Below are 18151 nucleotides of genomic sequence, written 5' to 3' on the forward strand. Positions count from 1 at the left end.
CTGTAGTGACAGAAACAGTGTTGTAGGAAATGAGTATAAAGAGCACCTTTTTTTTGGCTCAAGTGTGTTATAAATGTGCTGAAATCTTCTTTATATACACCTGACAATCCATGTGTGTAAAAATACTGTGCAGTGCAATAGGGTGTCTGATTGCTGCTGTGGAAGTATGTGTCAAATAAATAATTCAGAAATTCAAGTCCAAAAGAGATTTCAATTCTGATTTTTCTAATGGGTAAAACTCCTTCCTTATTTTATACTGTTGCATTCATCACTTTCACCAGATTCTAGCCTGTCAGTGTGGTGACTAACACGATAATGTCTGACTATTTTGGCCTAAACCTGTCAGCCTCAAGTCAACACTGTCAATTATATCTTGCTCTGTGGAAACCTGCTCTTAGGAAAGACTAGAATCCGCAGGAGATAGAGGCTGAAGGGGTGATGCTCTCAGTCTATAGGAGGGTACAGTTCTTACCATAGTATCTGCATCCAATCAAGAAGAAACCCTTATCAACCATGGAGGTTTCTTGCTTTGGGGATTGAGCAAGTGTTCATTTTGTAACTGCACAGTATTGCAGAAGAGGGTGAGGGGCTTGTGACACTTTGGGGTTTCACCCAGACCAAAAAGGGGTTCTCTTGCCACATGCCCTGTAACCTTGGGTACCTTTAGGCTGTGCAGCTTTGGCTGAGAGCCCTGACACCAGCAGCATCCTCACAGCACAGTGGTCTCACCCTGTGCTTCCACCAGCCCATTTATTCCTTGTAGGGCATCCCCAACAATCCTCCTGGACCTGAGGTGCCCCAAAACATTCTCACTTGCAGCATCCAGTCCTCTTACTAGGCACTCACAGAGGTAACACCATGTTCGCTGCCTCCAAAGAGCCAGTACAAACAACAATTTATTAGCCCTCTGCGAGTGAGCAGTAAAAGGGACTCGACGCTGCAGGGGAGATGGTTTTGGGGAGACTCGTGTCTGGAATGTTATTGGAGTCATCCTGCAAGGAATAAGTGGGCTGGTCAGAGCTCAGGGTGAGACCATTGTGCTGTGGGCATACTGCTGCTATCAGGGCTCTCAAGCAAAGCTGCACAGCCTAAAGGCACCCAAGGTTACAGGGCAGGGGCTGACCGAACCCCTTACTGGTCTGGGTGAACCCCCAGAGCATCACAGGACTGAACAGAGCTCGGAGGTAAGATCTGCTAATGAAGGAATGGGAAGGAATCACTCCATACATACAGAAATGGGAGGAATGTCTGATCGATATCTTCAACTTTCAAATAAAATATTAAGTACCAACATCTCTCTGCTCCACATGGTGTAAGAGTTAAACCAAAACCTTTTTACTCAGTCCATTTGCTGTACCAATTGCTTATGCTGACCTTTTGTCTAAAGTAGGTGTCTGCTCTTCAGCTTCAACCTCCTCTTTTTTTCTTTCACAGCTCCATGTCCCCCTTTTTTAACTAATCTGAAATGGCAGTGTTCTGACTCTTCTATTGCTCAGATTGCTGCAGTGCTAATCCTGTTCTTCTCTCTGCTTACTGTGTTCTTGGGGTATTTGCGGGCAGCCATCGGAGTACAGCTGCTACCTCGGCTCCGGATCTCGGGCATCTTCTAGAGCCAGCTCTGCTCGGGCAAGTCCAGTGGTGAGCACTTATCTTCTCTTTTTCTCTTCCTCCGTTTCAACTGCTTCATTCCTGTGTTTCCCAAGGCTGCTTTATACTTGTGCAGAAAGAGTGGTGCACCACTGCATGGTGTCAGACAACTAGTCAATTGAAAGTTTAATTAAATCTATAATACAATATTGATCATAACTAAGGATCAGTGAGCAGGATCTGAAAATACAAAGGAACAGTGTGAACTGTAGCTAACTCCTCTAACCAAATAAATATTAAGTTTTGGAGAAGCATCCCCAGACACAACAATACCCAATCTAAGATGTGCTCTTCTATCAGTTAGCCATCCCCATATGCACACATTCCTTTCCCAATATCCTGCAAATTCTATGATGGCGGTCTTGCTGAGCAGGTTCCATCTTCACATCTTGCAGTTTTGAGGTTTTCTTCAGGGTTAGAGGTACGCAGTATGCGCTGACAGGCCTCTTAGCAGGTGAAGCTCCAGATAGCACAGAACTCAAAACTGCAACAGCCTGAGCTTGGCAGAGTTTACTAGACGTGGATACTCTGCAACAATTATGTCAAGAGGATAATGGTACTTGTTAGTTACCAAAGGTGTTGGGGCTGGCTTAAAATTTACCCTGTCTCCACTAGCAGGGTAGTAAATACCTGGCTGCTGCCACAGCCCTGCAGTTTAAAGGAATGAATGAATGATAAATAGTGTAATAATTTTGTAACTTAATCAAACATCTTTCAGTTTAACTACCTGAAACATAACTTCCCTCCCTCTCCTGCATCTTTTAGACTTTTTTTTCTGACCTGCTCATGGTGCATATTTTTCCCCGGTGATGGTTTCAGTCTTTCCTATTTCCTCCTTTTCTCTCCTACCTCCTTGTATATCTATCTTTCCCTGTGTTGTTCTCTACCTCTTTCCAAATATTTGGTTCTTTCTTCTCCCAAAATCTTTTAATACCATATTTTTTTTAACTTCTCCAATCTGTCTCCCACCCCTCTTCTGCCCACCTAATCTTTTGTATGTTCCCAGACACCCAAGAGCCGGAAGATTAGCTCTACTAGCAAAGACTGCTATTAAAGATGAGGGGGAGGGAATGCACTGTACAATAGCAATACCCTTGTACAGTATGGACTCCACTCTTGCTTGGAATAGTGGATGCTGGGATTACTGCCAAAGTGCTGTCCTTGAACCTTGCTCGGTGAGTCCATAATTCTTATTAGCAGTCCGGCCAGTAAATGTCATTTTACTAGACAAAAATATCATACAGAGGCTTTGGACCTTACTTGAAGAGACATTTAATTATTTCAGAATTTCAGACAACTTGTATACCAGAAAAAACCTCTCCTTTAAGCAATGTTATCTCCTTAGCTAACTGCAGAATTCCATGTTCCTTAGCACCAGGTTACCTACTAAACATGCCTAGAATGTTGAATTTAAATAGAGCTATTCGGGCTTCTGCAGAAAATGACAAGATCATTTGAATAAGTTTCACTTGTCTTTTGTATCATCTAATGCCAAAAAAACTGTCTCAACATAATAACCATGCTACAAAACCCTGTGTCTTCATAAAGTTAGTATAAAATGTTAGAGAGGGGTGTCTCTGTACAGTTAAAAACTGATATTTACTGTGAGTTGTTAGCAGTATATGAACTGTGAATTTGGAGTGGCTATGCTGATATGGGTTCCCTTTCCCTTGATGTGTACTGTAGTAATGCCTGCTTATTTGTCTTTTTATCTCCATTTGGAAAATGTTTGGTATATGCTTCCTGTGGGTATCCTGTGCTTTCCCATTGTTTCTTGATCATGCTGCTATATATAAATTCTGTTAATTATTGAGATGGAAGAGACTTGTATTTTCAGTCTACAGTACTTACATTAAATATGCATAAACCTACTCAGTAAAGAAAAGACCTAAATTACGACTATGTAGCCTTTCTTAAAGAATAAGGGCATAACTTAGTAAGTCATCTCTTGATCTGTTAGATAAGATGTAAAATTAAATTTTTAGAAACCCTTTTTTAAACCTGATAAACCATACGAGATCAGGGAAACTGACTCATAGAATGGACAATTGGATAGAGATTTTCACGTCCCAGGCATCATTTTGAATCTAACCCACGTTGTAATGACCAGAGTTAACATCTGATAGCTGTGTTGTGGTTTAAATGAGATGAGTTGATGATTTGAGTCCAGTTGCTGCTGAACAGCTGACTATGTTGCAAAAGCTGTTGCTACAGTTGGCACTTAGTGGTTGTGATGGTGCACCCCATAAGGCTTTATGGAAATATGCTTATGAATAACCTTTACATAGATATGTTACATGGCATACGTAGCATAAAACATATTCCAGTTAAGTCATATATACATTCATAAGCATATTTCCATAAAGCCTTATGGGGCGCACCGTCACAGTGGTGTTTGCAGAAAGACTAGGCATTGAACACGATTTAATTCCTAGAAATACTACCACAGGCTTAAGCTTGAGGCATGTTGGTAGAGCATTTTGAGCAAGCTTGTACTGCCAGTGCTGTATACCTTATGTGGATAAAGATAGAACTTCAGTTTCCAGAGACATCAATCTAGCATCTTCCTTGCAGCTAACCAAACAAAAAAATCATCCACAGGCAGAGAATATGAGGGACCTCGGACACCAGTGCCTGAGGCCCCCACAATGGTAGGGAAATACACTCAGATAATTCTGGCAAGTGACCCACACCCACATGCTGCATAGTGAACTAGATTATAGCAAAATTCAGTATATAGTGGAGTAAGTTTTGAATTTTTCCAGTGAATTTAAAAGGGCAATGAGTCTGCTTGAACAAAGCATCACTTCATTTTTACTAAAGTTTAACACCAGTGTAATTATGCTAATTCCCTTAGAATCAATCATTATCATCTGCCAGATACATGCTGCAGCACTTCCCCTTAGGGAGCGAAGATATGGGCTTTTAGGAGGAGTAGGAGGATGACTTGAATGAACACCCACTTTTAGTAGACATCCCCAGTCATAATAAACCCCACCCTGAGTTTATGCATCTCCTAGCTGAGGACCTGAAACTTGAATGTTGTTTTAGGCCTTCCCTTGGGAGATAATTTTAGAAAATACTTACCTCTTGTTTCTTTTTGTAAAATATCCAGATAACAGGATAAGTTTGGGGCTTGTTAACTTTGATTATTTCTTTTGAAAATAAAACAAATAAAATCTGGTACCAGTTAATTATTGTAAAGGTCACCAGTGAATGTGGTTCCCAGTTTGGAAGCCTGTGTATTGATGAGATATAGTTATAGATATGAGAGTAAGTGATAATATGAATAACCAATAAGAATACTTTGAGGGTCAACTTAATGAAGGTCTACTTTATATGCTACACTACCATTGTGGGAACCGATACTCAGATGTCTCTGACCTGTCAGAGGCAGACATCAAGACTGCACTGCTGAAGATGGCACCTGGAAAAGAAGCAGGTCCAGATGAAGTCATGGTGGAAATTATCAAAGCCTTGAGAGAGTTTCGTGTATGCTGGCTCAGGTGAGTCCTGTGCGCAGTTTGGAAAAAGAAGACACTCCCAAGAGAATGGAAAAAGTCCATATAGGTACCAATATGCAAACAAAATGGTGACACATACATTCAAAGTAATAAGGAATTACATTGCTGTCCCATTGTATGAAGATGTTAGAAAGAATCATTGTCGTGTTTGTCCAACAGTGGAGCCCATTTTAGGAAAGGAGCAGTTTGCTTTTAGAAAAAGAGGAACAACAGAATGATGTCATCAGGAGTGAAACCAAGATCTTTGATATCAAAAAGAAGCTGTAAAGAAGAGGCTGAAATGGTATGGGTGTGTACAAAGGATGGATGAAAGGAATCTTGTTAGGGAGATGTTTGAGATTAAAGTACATGGGCGAAGAACAAGAAAATGGTGCATGAACTATGTATGGTAAGATGGAGTAGACACAAAGCAAGCATTGTACCAGCAAGCCTGGAAAAGACCGATGTGGTGATGCAACCCCAGCTACATGGGAAAAGGGGAAGAAGGCTGGGACGGGGGGTATAGTGAAGAGGTCCTACTTCGCACCAATAGATGTTTGAACTCAAAACTTCAGGAGCTTCCTCCCAGGAGAAAGAGAGAAATCTCTTTGTATGTATAAATTGGGAGGGGTTTGAGTTAGTTCAATGATGCGGAAAATGAAGTGGAATTCAACAGAAACAACTGACTTCAGGTCCGATAGCATGAGCAAGTTTAAGTGTACTCAAGTCAAGTGAGCCAATATATTGCACAATAAATGAGCCAAATTTGAAGTGTCATTGAGAAGATGGCTGGTACATAAACCACTGTGCCACTCAATCTGCTGTTCTTAAATATGCAATCTAAGGATGTTTCAAAGTGAGCTGGAGTTTGAAGAACAGTCTATATTGTCTTTTACGTAGCTTTCTGATATCCTGCATGTACCCTAGATTAAGTTAATATAACAATAAACTGCATATTTTTCTGTATAAATACAGATCTTCAGGATAATGCTGACAGATTTCACTTTCCATAAATCTTCAATAATTAAGAAAAAAAGTTGGAGGTAAATCCTGATCATGTAGATTAGTCTTTCAAATGCTAAGAAAAGAGGAGAGCGTCACTGTATGCTATTAAGTCTGGAAATTTAAAAATGTTCAGACTTTTTAATCACTAAGAGGAGCTAGTAGTTTGAAAGATACTTCTTTGAAACCAATTCTATTATTCTCTGAATCTGTGTTAAAAGATTTCTCAGAGCTAAAAAGAGGACAACGTGTTTGGAATTCAAAGGCATATTTTGTTAGCACAGATTACCTGTTGTGTTCGGCTGTGTCCCTTTTCCCATTTCTTGGAGACATTCAGAAGGGTGGGGACCAATGGTCCGGTTTTTTTGGGGGGGGTGGAGGTGGGGGGGATTGGTAGCCTATGAGGGACCGAATACAAGTGATGATAGAAGTAGATTTAATTCTAAGAAAATTTAATTGTTTTATACTTTGCCCTCAATTTTCACAGCCTTCATCCAATCCAGTCTTCCCATTCACTTTTAAAATTTTACTGGTATACCAAAGCTGACAGCTATAGCCAGTGAAGTGACAGATCTGTTTGTGCTTCAGCTTGTCTGGAGTGGAGATCTGCTGCAGTGCTGACTTGCATTCCAGAAATTCCCGATATGTTTGTTTAAGTAAGAAGGATTGATTTAACAGTCATTCCTTATCTAGATTAGTTACAGAGAATCCTGAAGAAACACCTAATCCTCACCTGACAAAGTTCAGAGGTTTTCTTGCTAGTAAGTAACCTTTAAAAGTTCTGTGCTGATTCCTACAGCAAGGTAGATTTTAACTATTATTGAAATGCACAAGACCTTAAGATGGTCCTGTGTGTGCCCATAGAACTTACCTCTTTTAGACTGTACTTTTAAGTAGCGTTTGATTACATCAGTCACTGTTTCCCAATGAGGCAGGAAGTAACACTACATTCTGATTATTAAAATTAGTAAAAAAAAAAATAAAAAAATTCTTTCCTCAGTGTTAAGGTAGGTTTATAATTCCTTGCATCTAATCACTGTCCATCTCTCATTCAGCATTGGATAGTATGTCCTGTCCATCTCAGAGGTGGTGCTATTTAATCCGTTCTTGATTATGAGTTTGAGACTGCCCTCTAGTGCTGGATTTATAGAGCAGAAAAGGTCAATACAACTGTGAAATTGTACCAATGGTGAGCTCACTCCACTAAGAACCAAATACTATCCTAGTTTTAGAATAGAAAATGTGATCTCAGATTTCATTCATGTCGCAACAAACAGAAAATAAGCCCTTTCTTTTTATGGGGAAAATGATCGAATCACATGTCACTGAAACGGAGCTGAGGAGCAATTCAGTGATACATTCACACACTGGCTGTGGACTTTTTAGTACCTGATGCCATACAACATAAGGTCCTCTAGCAGCTGCTTTGTCAAAATTTATAAGCATACATGGTCTAGTTTAAGAGGCTGGTGTCTGGAAGTTCTGGATTAAAGGCCTGACTCTTTGTCGCAGACTGGGGAATAATATGAACCAACTTCATGAGGGTATTGAGGTCTCTTCAGTAAATGTTTGTAAAACACTTGAAGAGCTTCATAGAATATTAAGGTTGGAAGGGACCGAGGTCATCTAGTCCAACCCCCTGCTTAAAGCAAGGCCAATCCCCAGACAGATTTTTGCTTCAGATCCCTAAATGGCCCCCTCAAGGATTGAACTCATAACCATGGGTTTAGCAGGCTAATGCTCAAACCACTGAGCTATCCCCCCCGTTCCAGAGTGGTGATGCTGGCACTGGATATGTGTAGAGGCAAGACATTTGAAGGGTTAATATCAAATATTTGCTAGTTAAGTGGAAAGAATAAGGGAAATAAGTTTCAAATGTATTAAAAACTGCAGTAGTTCATTACTGTTTATGAAAAATAGGCAATACTTCCATATATGGACTTGTAGAATTCTGCCCCTGCTTGGCTTCCAGCAGCACTCAGCCCTCTGATAGTGCTGACACTTTTGTAACATGGCTCTGGTTTTATTCTGAAAAATAACCTTCAAAAGAGGCTGAACTCTGAGCTCTTTGTGATGTGCTTATTTTACAAAGAACAGCTTGTACCCCTTGCCAAATTACAATGCTGCACATAGGAATTTTCCTGAAAACGACTCTCCGCATGCCTTCCTTCTCCTCTGTTGCATAACCCCCCATGAAATGATGGGCATTCAGGTTGTGGTCTGTTAGTAGAGATGAGTATTATACATTATTAAAACATATAGATTTTGATTTATTTCAATAGAGTCCTACAATAAAAAGCTTTTACATTGTTATTAGATGTATTCCTATTTATATTACTTTCTTGGCAAGCACTTTATTCTTTCATTTTTTCTGTAGCATGTATTTATTAGCTATTATTTTTACCGTAAAAAGTATGGTGAGCAGTTCGGAGGCAGTTAGGTTGTTCTCCATCGGTTTGCTTGTGTGATAGTATTGTTTGTTGCACAGTAACTTGGAAGTTCAGCATTGTTTGGCAAGAATTTTGTGTAACCTCAAAGAAAAACTTTTTCCTGAACTTTCACTGTTTACAGTTTCCACTTGGTTCAAATGTTAAGGGCCTTCTACTGATGTCAGTTCTTAACTAACTGGGGATACCAAAAGTCCCCTCTTCTGGATGACTGGAGCTGAAGGCATTTCTACACTACAAACTTTTGCCAATGCAAGTTACATCAGCATAAAAGCTGCTGCAGTTAATATATTGTTTGTGCACGTGCATACTTGGCTTCTTGTGTCAGCACTGCAAGAACTCACCAGGAGTGTGGTGCACCATGGGTAGGTATCCCAATATGCATCTTGCCACCATTCAGTGCACTGTCTTTTGGGAAGTTTTGGCAATGCATGATGGGGCAGAAATGAGTCGTGCAGGAGTGACTGAGACTGCAGAGTCAGGTTCCCAATCATGGCTCCATTTTCTGCAAGAGATGGTGAATTTAGCTGAAATCTTACTTCTGAGGGTAACCAAGGCACAGCGATCACAGCTGTTGCTGGCATCTCAAAGCCACCCAGACCTGTATGCTGCTAGCCTGTTGACTGCAATGGTGTCTGCTGAAGTTATTGCTGACTGGCATAGGAAGGTGTCCTACCACGGAGGAAGAAATAAGGCTGCCATCCCTAGAAACATTTGGGAGAGGATTGCAATATACGTCCATGGAAATTTCACTAAGATCTCTGAAGAGTATTCAAGAGACACCCCTGTGTACATAAACTGCTCCAAATGGCCCCTCTGCTAATTCTGCAGGGCAATGAAAAACCGAGAGCAACTTTACCTCTTTATTGTACCAGTGCCTCTTCTAGTACAACTGAATTAATGAAAAATCAGTAGCTGTGTCCTGCTAAGTTGCGGGGTAGGCATCAGTAAATCATTGTAATGGGAAATAAAATCAGACATTTACCTGAGGTTCCTTCCCCAGCATCAGGCTTCCCTGTGCTCAACTGCTGGCTCTGACTGGACTGCAGTGGAATCTCAAACAGCTCCTGGCTCGTGGAATAGCTAAACCCACCCCAGTCACAGGACCCCGACTCTCCTCCTCACTGTTCACACCAGGGGCCTTGGAGTATCCACAGTGGTGTGTAGGGTGGTGGTGGGGTGTTCACCAAATATGACATGCAGCTCTTTGTAAAAGCAGGAGGTCTGCAGCTCAGCACCAGATTGATTGTCGGCCTCCCTGGCCTTCTGGTATGCCTGCTGCAGTTCCTTTACTTTCACACGGCACTGCTGCTGCTACCTGTCACACTCCTTCTCCTGCATCTCCTGTACAATCTGCTCATAGATGTCCATGTTTCTGTGGCTGGTCCATAGCTGTGCTTGCACAGCCTCTTCTCTCTACAGGCCCCCGAGATAAAATACTTCCTGTCTACTCCAGGCAGGAGCCTGTATGAAGTGTGTAGCCAACATGGCTGGTGGGACAGTTACACACAACAATGGAAAGCTGCTAGGTGTACTTGCCAAGATGGACAATCAGGAAAAGGCATTTCAAAAATTTGTGGGGTTTTAATGGGTGTGGGGAACTTTTGGTCTCTGTCACCCTGGAGAGTGGAGTTGACAACTGTGACCTGAGCAGTCAGTATTGGGCATTTTGGGATAGCTGCCGGAGTACTGTTAGGGTTGATAAAGGTAATGTGATGTCTATTTTTGTGCTGTGTCAACTTCAGTACATGGACCATGGCTCAATGCCACTTGGCGAGGTGCTGTTACTCTGTTGGCATGATGGAGCACTTACATTGGTGGGAGGCAAATTTAAGTGTAGACTTATGCACAATTAGGTCGACACAATGTGGCCTATGTCACTCTAACGTAATTGTTTAGATCAGGCCTTAGGCTGGAGCTTAAAATGGCCCTAAAGGGATCCCTCAAAGGACCTACTATTCTCCTTTAAACTACCTTATAAAACTCACCTGGAGAGCCATCAGGTCTTGGAATTGTACTACTTTCCATGCTTGGTGGATTTCTTCTTCTATTATCTACAGTTTTTTTTATAAATTTCATGTATCTTTGGCAAGCCTGCTACTTCCAGATATTTTTAAATCACTTCAGAGCTTGGTGTATGTAAAGTACTGGGTTTATAGTAAGCAGCAAAAGTAGCACTCATCACTAGAGTGTGTCTCTGTTGCTGACTATTAATTGGTGGCGTAATGGTTGCTTTTGAATCACTATAAGTTTAAGATAGTAACTTACCACTTTTATTTCCTGTTTCATAAAACATTGGTTTTATACATCTAAGGGCTTCTTCAGTGGCATGTGTCATCAACATATTTAGTTTCCCACTAATATTAGTTAACTATTTATATACTTTTTTGAGCCTGGGGTTTTATGAATCTCTCCTGATTTTAATTTTTCTTAATCTCCTTTTTCAACTGTGAGGTTCTGCTTATGAGCTGACCCCTAAAAACTTCTCCAAATGCCTCCCACAGAAGATATCTTTGTTCAGTACTTTCAAATGATATAAATATAATGTCCTCTTTAATTGTTGTTGTCCAGTTTTTGTCCTGGAGAATCTTAACTCATTGTCCATAAATCATCTTTGAGATCCACCCCAACCATGCAGTATAACAATGGGTTATTTAACAATGCCAGTTTCTACAGATCTTGTCTGCTTCATTAAAGATTTAGAAACAAATATTTCATAGAATCATAGAAGATTAAGGTGGGAAGAGACCTCAGGAGGTCATCTAGTCCAACCCCCTGCTCAAAGCAGGACCAATACCAACTAAATCATCCCAGCTAGGGCTTTGTCAAGCCAGGCCTTGAAAGATGGAAACTCCACCACCTCCCAAGGTAACCCATTCCAGTGCTTCACCACCTTCCTAATGAAATAGTTTTTCCAAATATCCAACTTAGACCTCCCCCACTGCAATTTTAGACCATTGCTCCTTGTTCAGTCACCTGCCACCACTGAGAACAGCCTAGCTCTATCCTCTTTGGAATCCCGCTTTAGGTAGTTGATGGCTGTTATCAAATCCCCCCTCACTCTTCTCTTCTGCAGACTAAATAAGTCCAGTTCCCTCAGCCTCTCCTCATAAGTCATGTTCCCCAGACCTCTACTAATTTTCTTTGCCCTCTGCTGGACTCTCTCCAATTTGTGCACATTCTTTCTGGGGGCGTGGGGGTGGCAAAACTGGATGCAATACTCCACATGTGGCCTTACCAGTGCCGAATAGAGGGGAATAATCACTTTCCTCGATCTGCTGGCAATGCTCCTACTAATGCAGCCCAATATGCTGTTAGCTTTCTTGGCAACAAGGGCACACTGTTTGATATCCAGTTTCTCATCCACTGTAATCCCCAGGTCCTTTTCTCCAGAACTGTCGATTAGCCAGTTGGTCCCCAGCCTGTAGCAGTGCATGAGATTCTTCTGTCCTAAGTGCAGGACTCTGCACTTGTCCTTCTTGAACCTCATCAGATTTCTTTTGGCCCAATCCTCCAATTTGTCTGGGTCACTCTGGACCCTATCCTTACCCTCCAGCATATCTGCCCTTCCCCCAAGCTTAGAGTCATCCTTGAACTTGCTGAGGGTGCAATCCATCCCATCATCCAGATCTCTGGTTACCTGAGATGAAATAGTTGGTACAGAAACGTTAATGCTTCACCTATTTCTTTATCTAGTTTTTCTTTGATATCAAATTTGTCCCAGTAAGAAATTGGTCTACAGTTGAAGGCTTTTCCAAGCAGGGTTTACCCTTCCCAAAGTGTTGCAGTATTTTAAAGAAATGTTTTTAAAATGTGCTTTGCTTTTGACTTGGATCCTAGACTGAGTCCACTATTGTTAACAACTCAGCAATTGTGCTGTTTAATAAAATAAACCATCCTTCATTCTTAAAATGATCATTAATCTGAAAATGCCCGTGTTTAGCAAATATGCCTTTGGCAGAAGCAAAAAAGTCATATTGAAACCAATTCTTTCCTGCTACAATGTGATCCTCCTGAAAATGAGTTTCTTGAAGTGAAATAATCTGAGTGTTTTTTTTAGTTCTACCAGACCTCTTCTCCTTTTAATTACATTACTTAGCCCTTTGACATTCAGAAATGATACCTTAAAGGGAAAGACACTGATAACTCGATAGCTTATCCAGAACTTAAAGGTTGTATATTTCTTTGGCTATTTGAAGGCATGAACCATTGTATGGCAAATGTATCATTTCTAATTATGTTGTATTCATAATTGTGTGCCTGAGTGGGATTGATATCGGTTTGTAATTCCTTTATTAATCCTTCCCAGCCCCTCCCTCTGCATTCCCCTTCCTTTAAATCCAAAAATAAAATATCAAAATAGCATTTACATCAATCCTCAAATGACTGACTTGCCGAGCCCTAAATAGAGATGGACAGAATTTTACTTGGAATGCTCTGTTCCATTTTTTTCAAATAAGGTCAATGTTCCATTTCAGCCTTTTCAGAAAGGAACATTTTGATTTTTGTGAAGTTATAGTTTTAGTTCCATTTTATATTATATAACATTTTGAAAAGCTGAAATTGGAGCAAGATGTTTTGATTTTATCAGGATGAAATATTTGTACCCAAAACAAAACTTCTTGAATTTGCTTCCATGGGAATTTTTTTTTGTTGTGTTTTGGAACTGAAATTTCAAATTTGCAGATTTTTCCTGCCCAACTCTTACCCTGAACCCCACTGTACTCTCCCCTTGAACACTTGGACTACTTCTCTTTGCAATCAGAGAGATACATTCTCTGACTTCAACCCTTGCCCTTAGGGATAGATTAGTGCAAATGATCAGATGGTACATTGGGAGGATTTACATAGATCCCAAGGGCCCCTCCTTGTGCCTATCTATTTTCCCCAGTCTCCATGTGTGAGACACATTCTTCATATTTTATTTTCAATATAAAGAACACAGCTACAACAAAATTATGCACACCCCAAGACCACCTTCTGGCTAATCTCATTCATCTTTCATCTTTTCTTTTTCTACCCCCCTTTTCAGCAGTTTATTATAGTTTAGTTTCTAATCTGGAGTATGCTCTTGGGTGGCTGAGATTTGGATATGGATTTCTATTCCAAGCGATTTATATGTGGCCTATACAGCTGTCTAATTTCTGAATGATTTGAAATTATTTGAAATATGGCTTTCTTGATTAAGATAAAAAGAATGTATATAACACATGAGCAGTCCTAACAGAAAAATTCACAAGCTTCACTTTATCAGTTAGAAGAATACCCTATCTTAAAATGTATGGTACACCAAGGAAGGCTTGAGAGGTGTGATCCAGACTGCTGCTGCCTCCCCCAAATGCCATTACAGTGCTATGTATTGTGGTTGCTCTTTGAGCAGAATATCTTGCCAATGAACCTTTTCCCTCAGATCCCTAGCAGAGCTAGGTTTAACAGCAAACAGCCTGCCTTATTTTGTTTTCCCTTTGTCCAATATTATCCAATTATTACTTCTAAATCTCTTTTGTTTGCAGGTTGAAGAAAGGCCAGAAAAAGACTTTGAGAAGGTAAGAAAGTTGACATGAATTATATTGATCATAACACACATCTTACCACTTTTCCATATGTTAAACTTGCATTGAATTTACACAAATTTTGAATAAAATCCATGGCAGGATATGGCCTCATATAGTAAGAACATAAGAATGACCATACTGGATCAGACCAGCATTCCATTTAGCCATGATCCTGTCTTCTGGCAGTGGCTGGTACCAGATGCTTTAGAGGGAATTAATAGAACTGGGGCAATTATCTAGTGATCCATCCCCTGTCGTACACTCCCAGCTTCTGGCAGTCAGAGGTTTAGGCAGGGCCGGTGCAACCTATTAGGCGACTGCGCTAGGATTTGGGGGACGGCATTTTCTTCGGCAGTGACCGTGGCGGCCAGATCTTCGGCCGCCCCGGTCGCCGCTGGCATTTAGGTGGAGGGAACTGGGGCAGGGGGGCGCGGGGAGGGCCACCTGTAGCAAGTAAGGAGGGGGGGGCGGCACGCAGGGGAACTCCCTGCCCCAGCTCACCCCTGCTCTGCCTCCTCCCCGAGCACACCATCACTGCTTCACTTCTCCCACCTCCCAGGCTTGCGGCGCCAATCAGCTTAGGCGCCGCAAGCCTGGGAGGTGGAAGAAGTGAAGCAGTGATGGTGTTCTCGGGGTGGAGGTGGAGCAGGGATGAGCTGGGGCGCGGGGCGGGGTGCCTCAGGGCGGAGGGTGGGTGGGGAGCTGCCGCAGCGGGGGCACCTCAGGGCGGAGGGGGAGTGACTTGGGGACGGGGGAGGGCGCAAGGTGGAAGTTTCGCCTAGGGTGCGAAACATCCTTGCACTGGCCCTGGGCTTAGGGACACACAAAGCATGGGGTTGTGACCTTGACCATTTTGGCTAATCACCATTGATGGACCTATCCTCCATTAACTCATCTAATTCTTTTTGAGCCCTATTATGGTTTTGGCCTTCACAACATCCCCTGGCAATGAGTTCCATAAGTTGACTGTATGTTTTGTGAAGAAGTACTTCCTTATATTTGTTTTAAACCTGCTGTCTGTTAATTTCATTGGGTGACCCTTAGTTCTTGTGTTATGTGAAGCAGTAAATTATTCACTTCCTCGTTATTCACTTTCTCTACTCTATTCATGATGTTATAGTCCTCTATCGTATCCCCCCTTAGCTGTCTCTTTATCAAGCTGACAAGTCCCAGTCTTTTAAATCTTTTATATCGAAGGTGTTCTATGCCCTTAATCATAGTTGTTGCCCTTCTCTGTACCTTTTCCAATTCTTATGTATCTTTTTTTGAGATGGGGGTGACCAGAACTGCACCCAGTATTCGTGTGGGCATGCCATGGATTTATATAGCGGCATAATGATATTTTCTGTCTTATCTATCCTTTTCCTAATGGTTCCTAACATTTCTGTTAGCTTTTTTGATTGCCACTGCACATTGAGTGGATAGTTTAAAAAAACTATCCATGACGACTCCAAGATCTTTCTTGAGTGGTAACAGCTACTTTGGATCCCATCATTTTGTAGGAATAGTTGGGATTATGTTTTCCAATGTGTGTTACTTTGTATTTATGAACATTGATTTTCATCTGCCATTTTGTTCTCGGTTGCCCAGTTCTGTGAGATTCCTTTGTAACTCTTTGCTGTCTGCTTTGGACTTCACTATCTTAAGTAGTTTTATATTGTCTGCTGGGACTGCCAACATGAGTGCCAACTATATAATTTTGGTGGTGTTGGACACCTGTCTACTGTGAATTGGACTGAATTAAAGGCACAGACTTGCTTCTCACAGCTCACCAATTAGCTATCTGATGGTGACTTCTGTCAGTCACTTCCATCCTGTCCCAAATTTGAACTGATGACCTCAAGGTGAAGGCTTCTGTCTCCATCAGTAGCCATACTATAAATGACCTGAAAAATCTCAGGACATAAAATTTGTTCAACAGAAGGTCTTTTGTGACCCACTGATGCACAGCATGTCTACTGATGATCCGTTTGCTATAAATGAAAACAACTTTCTTTGTTCCAAAAAGATCATTGTGGTCATTCTGATTAGTATGCATATAAAGAGGCAGATCACGTTCTCAAAATTTGCATTCATTTTTGTGTTTAAAAAGGATATTTCATAACCCATCTTATTTTAACTGTGTATGGTTCTAGGGAGTTCGTACTGTGTCAAGCTTATCAGCAGCTACACTAGCCTCTCTGGGTGGAACTTCCTCCCGGAGAGGCAGTGGGGACACCTCCATCTCCGTTGATACTGAGGCATCCATTAGAGAAATTAAGGTAAGAAAGCTTTGTAAGTAACATGTATTGGTAGGAACTGTCTCTTGCTAGTGGAGTCATTCCAGTCAGAATGTATTTCTTCATGTCTTGAAGTTTTCCACTAAGTTTCCCCTAGTAAGCAGTGGAATTTAAAAGCATAGTTTTATATTTTTCCATCAGTATGTGTGAGAAATTACACATGCAAATCAGTATTGGCAGGAGTTACCAAAAACATCTCATTCATCTAAAGACTTGGCCCGCCTGAAGTCTAAATGTGGGCAGTAACTGGTCTGTTTTATGCAGAGTTGTGTAGCCATTTTGGCTCCAGGATATTGGAGAGACAAGGTGGGTGAGGTACTATTTTTTTTTTATTGGACCAATTTCTGTTGGTGAGAGAGACAAGCTTTCACAGAGCTCTTCTTCGGGTGATCTGAAGAAGAGCTTTATGTAAGTTCAAAGGCGTGTCTCACACACACACACACACACACACACACACACACACACACACACACACACACACACACACACACACACACACACACACACACACACACACACACACACACACACACACACACACACACGTTGGTCCAATAAAAGATATTACCTCACCCACCTTATGGCCTGTTTTGTATTTTCATTTTATTGGTTGGTTAAAAAAAAATCTTATTTTTTGAAAAAATGGTGCAGAGCTGTTCTAAAAAGATGCTGTAGCACAGCTGGAAGTTATGGGCTTGATGTAGGAGCTGTTGGGTGAAACACTATGGCCTGTGTTATACAGGAGATCAGACTAGATGATCGTAATAGTTCCATCTAGTATTAAAAACTATAAAAGTGGGAAACAAACCCAGTCCCTTTCTCTTTCTCTTTCTCTCCTTGGTCACCCCCAAATTATATTTTACTACTTTTGCAGTTCTAGCATCAGGAGGTGACCAAGGAGAGAGAGAGTGTAAAGCTTTAATTGGGCTCATAATTAAAATGAATGTCTTTATTCCATTTGCTAGTGGTATTTCCCACACTTCCTAGGGTATCCTGTTGGTGCTCATGTTCCCACTTTTCTCTGATGTAGCTGTGAGCACCTCACATGCATTAATAAATTTATCTTCACAACACCACTGTTGGGTGCTAGTAGAGAAATATCATTCCCATTTTACAGATAGGGATCTGAGGCAGAACAAGGGGGGCGAGGGGGGGAGATTGCCCAGTATCATACAACCTGTGGCAGAGCTGAAAATGGAATTCAGATCTCCTGAGTCACAATCTAGTTCCTTAACCACAAGACCACCCCATTTTCCCAATTAAAATGATTAGGACAGGAATATACATGTATTCAAGAAAGATGATTGTGTGAAAAGCATATAAAAAATTTTTTATAATGAAGTTTATAAAACTCAAACTAGAGTAGAAACGTGTCTGTAAATGGGAATTTTGAACACCGGCTTCTCACTCAGCTGTGATTACTGCCCATTAGTTTTCTTGACATCATTCACTTTTCTTGCCATTTCCCTCAGGATATCAATGAGTTAAAGAACCAGATTCAGGATGTAGAAGGCAAATACATGCAGGGATTGAAAGAAATGAAGGTACTGGTTTATTGCGGACTGAACATGTGATATTAACGTCAGCTAAACTTTCAGAGAGGCACAGTGAGAGACAGAACTCGAATTTAACCTGCATGCTTTTATGCTGAGATGTGAATTAACTCAAAGCATTTCATCAGTGAGGAAAACATGCTTCCCATTCTGATGACCAGTAAT

At 41.2% G+C, this 18151-nt stretch overlaps 1 protein-coding gene across 43 annotated transcripts in view; it reads left to right on the forward strand.

Annotated features, from left to right (window-relative positions):
• LRRFIP1 (LRR binding FLII interacting protein 1) overlaps positions 1-18151 on the forward strand; it is a 191278-nt gene that overhangs the window by 140406 nt on the left and 32721 nt on the right. For 24 of the 43 annotated variants that reach the window (XM_039493984.1, XM_039493985.1, XM_039493941.1 and 21 more), the window contains 4 exons: positions 1561-1638; positions 14113-14145; positions 16290-16415; positions 17906-17977. In XM_039493984.1, the coding sequence (XP_039349918.1) occupies positions 1561-1638; positions 14113-14145; positions 16290-16415; positions 17906-17977 (309 nt within the window). Of the gene's footprint in view, positions 1-1560; positions 1639-2735; positions 2823-14112; positions 14146-16289; positions 16416-17905; positions 17978-18151 lie in introns of those variants that run through there. The other 19 variants (XM_039493961.1, XM_039493964.1, XM_039493966.1 and 16 more) reach the window with 4 other exon arrangements.

The sequence above is a fragment of the Mauremys reevesii genome, linkage group 11 (genome assembly GCF_016161935.1).
Source record: "Mauremys reevesii isolate NIE-2019 linkage group 11, ASM1616193v1, whole genome shotgun sequence".
In the NCBI taxonomy this organism is placed as follows: domain Eukaryota; kingdom Metazoa; phylum Chordata; order Testudines; family Geoemydidae; genus Mauremys; species Mauremys reevesii.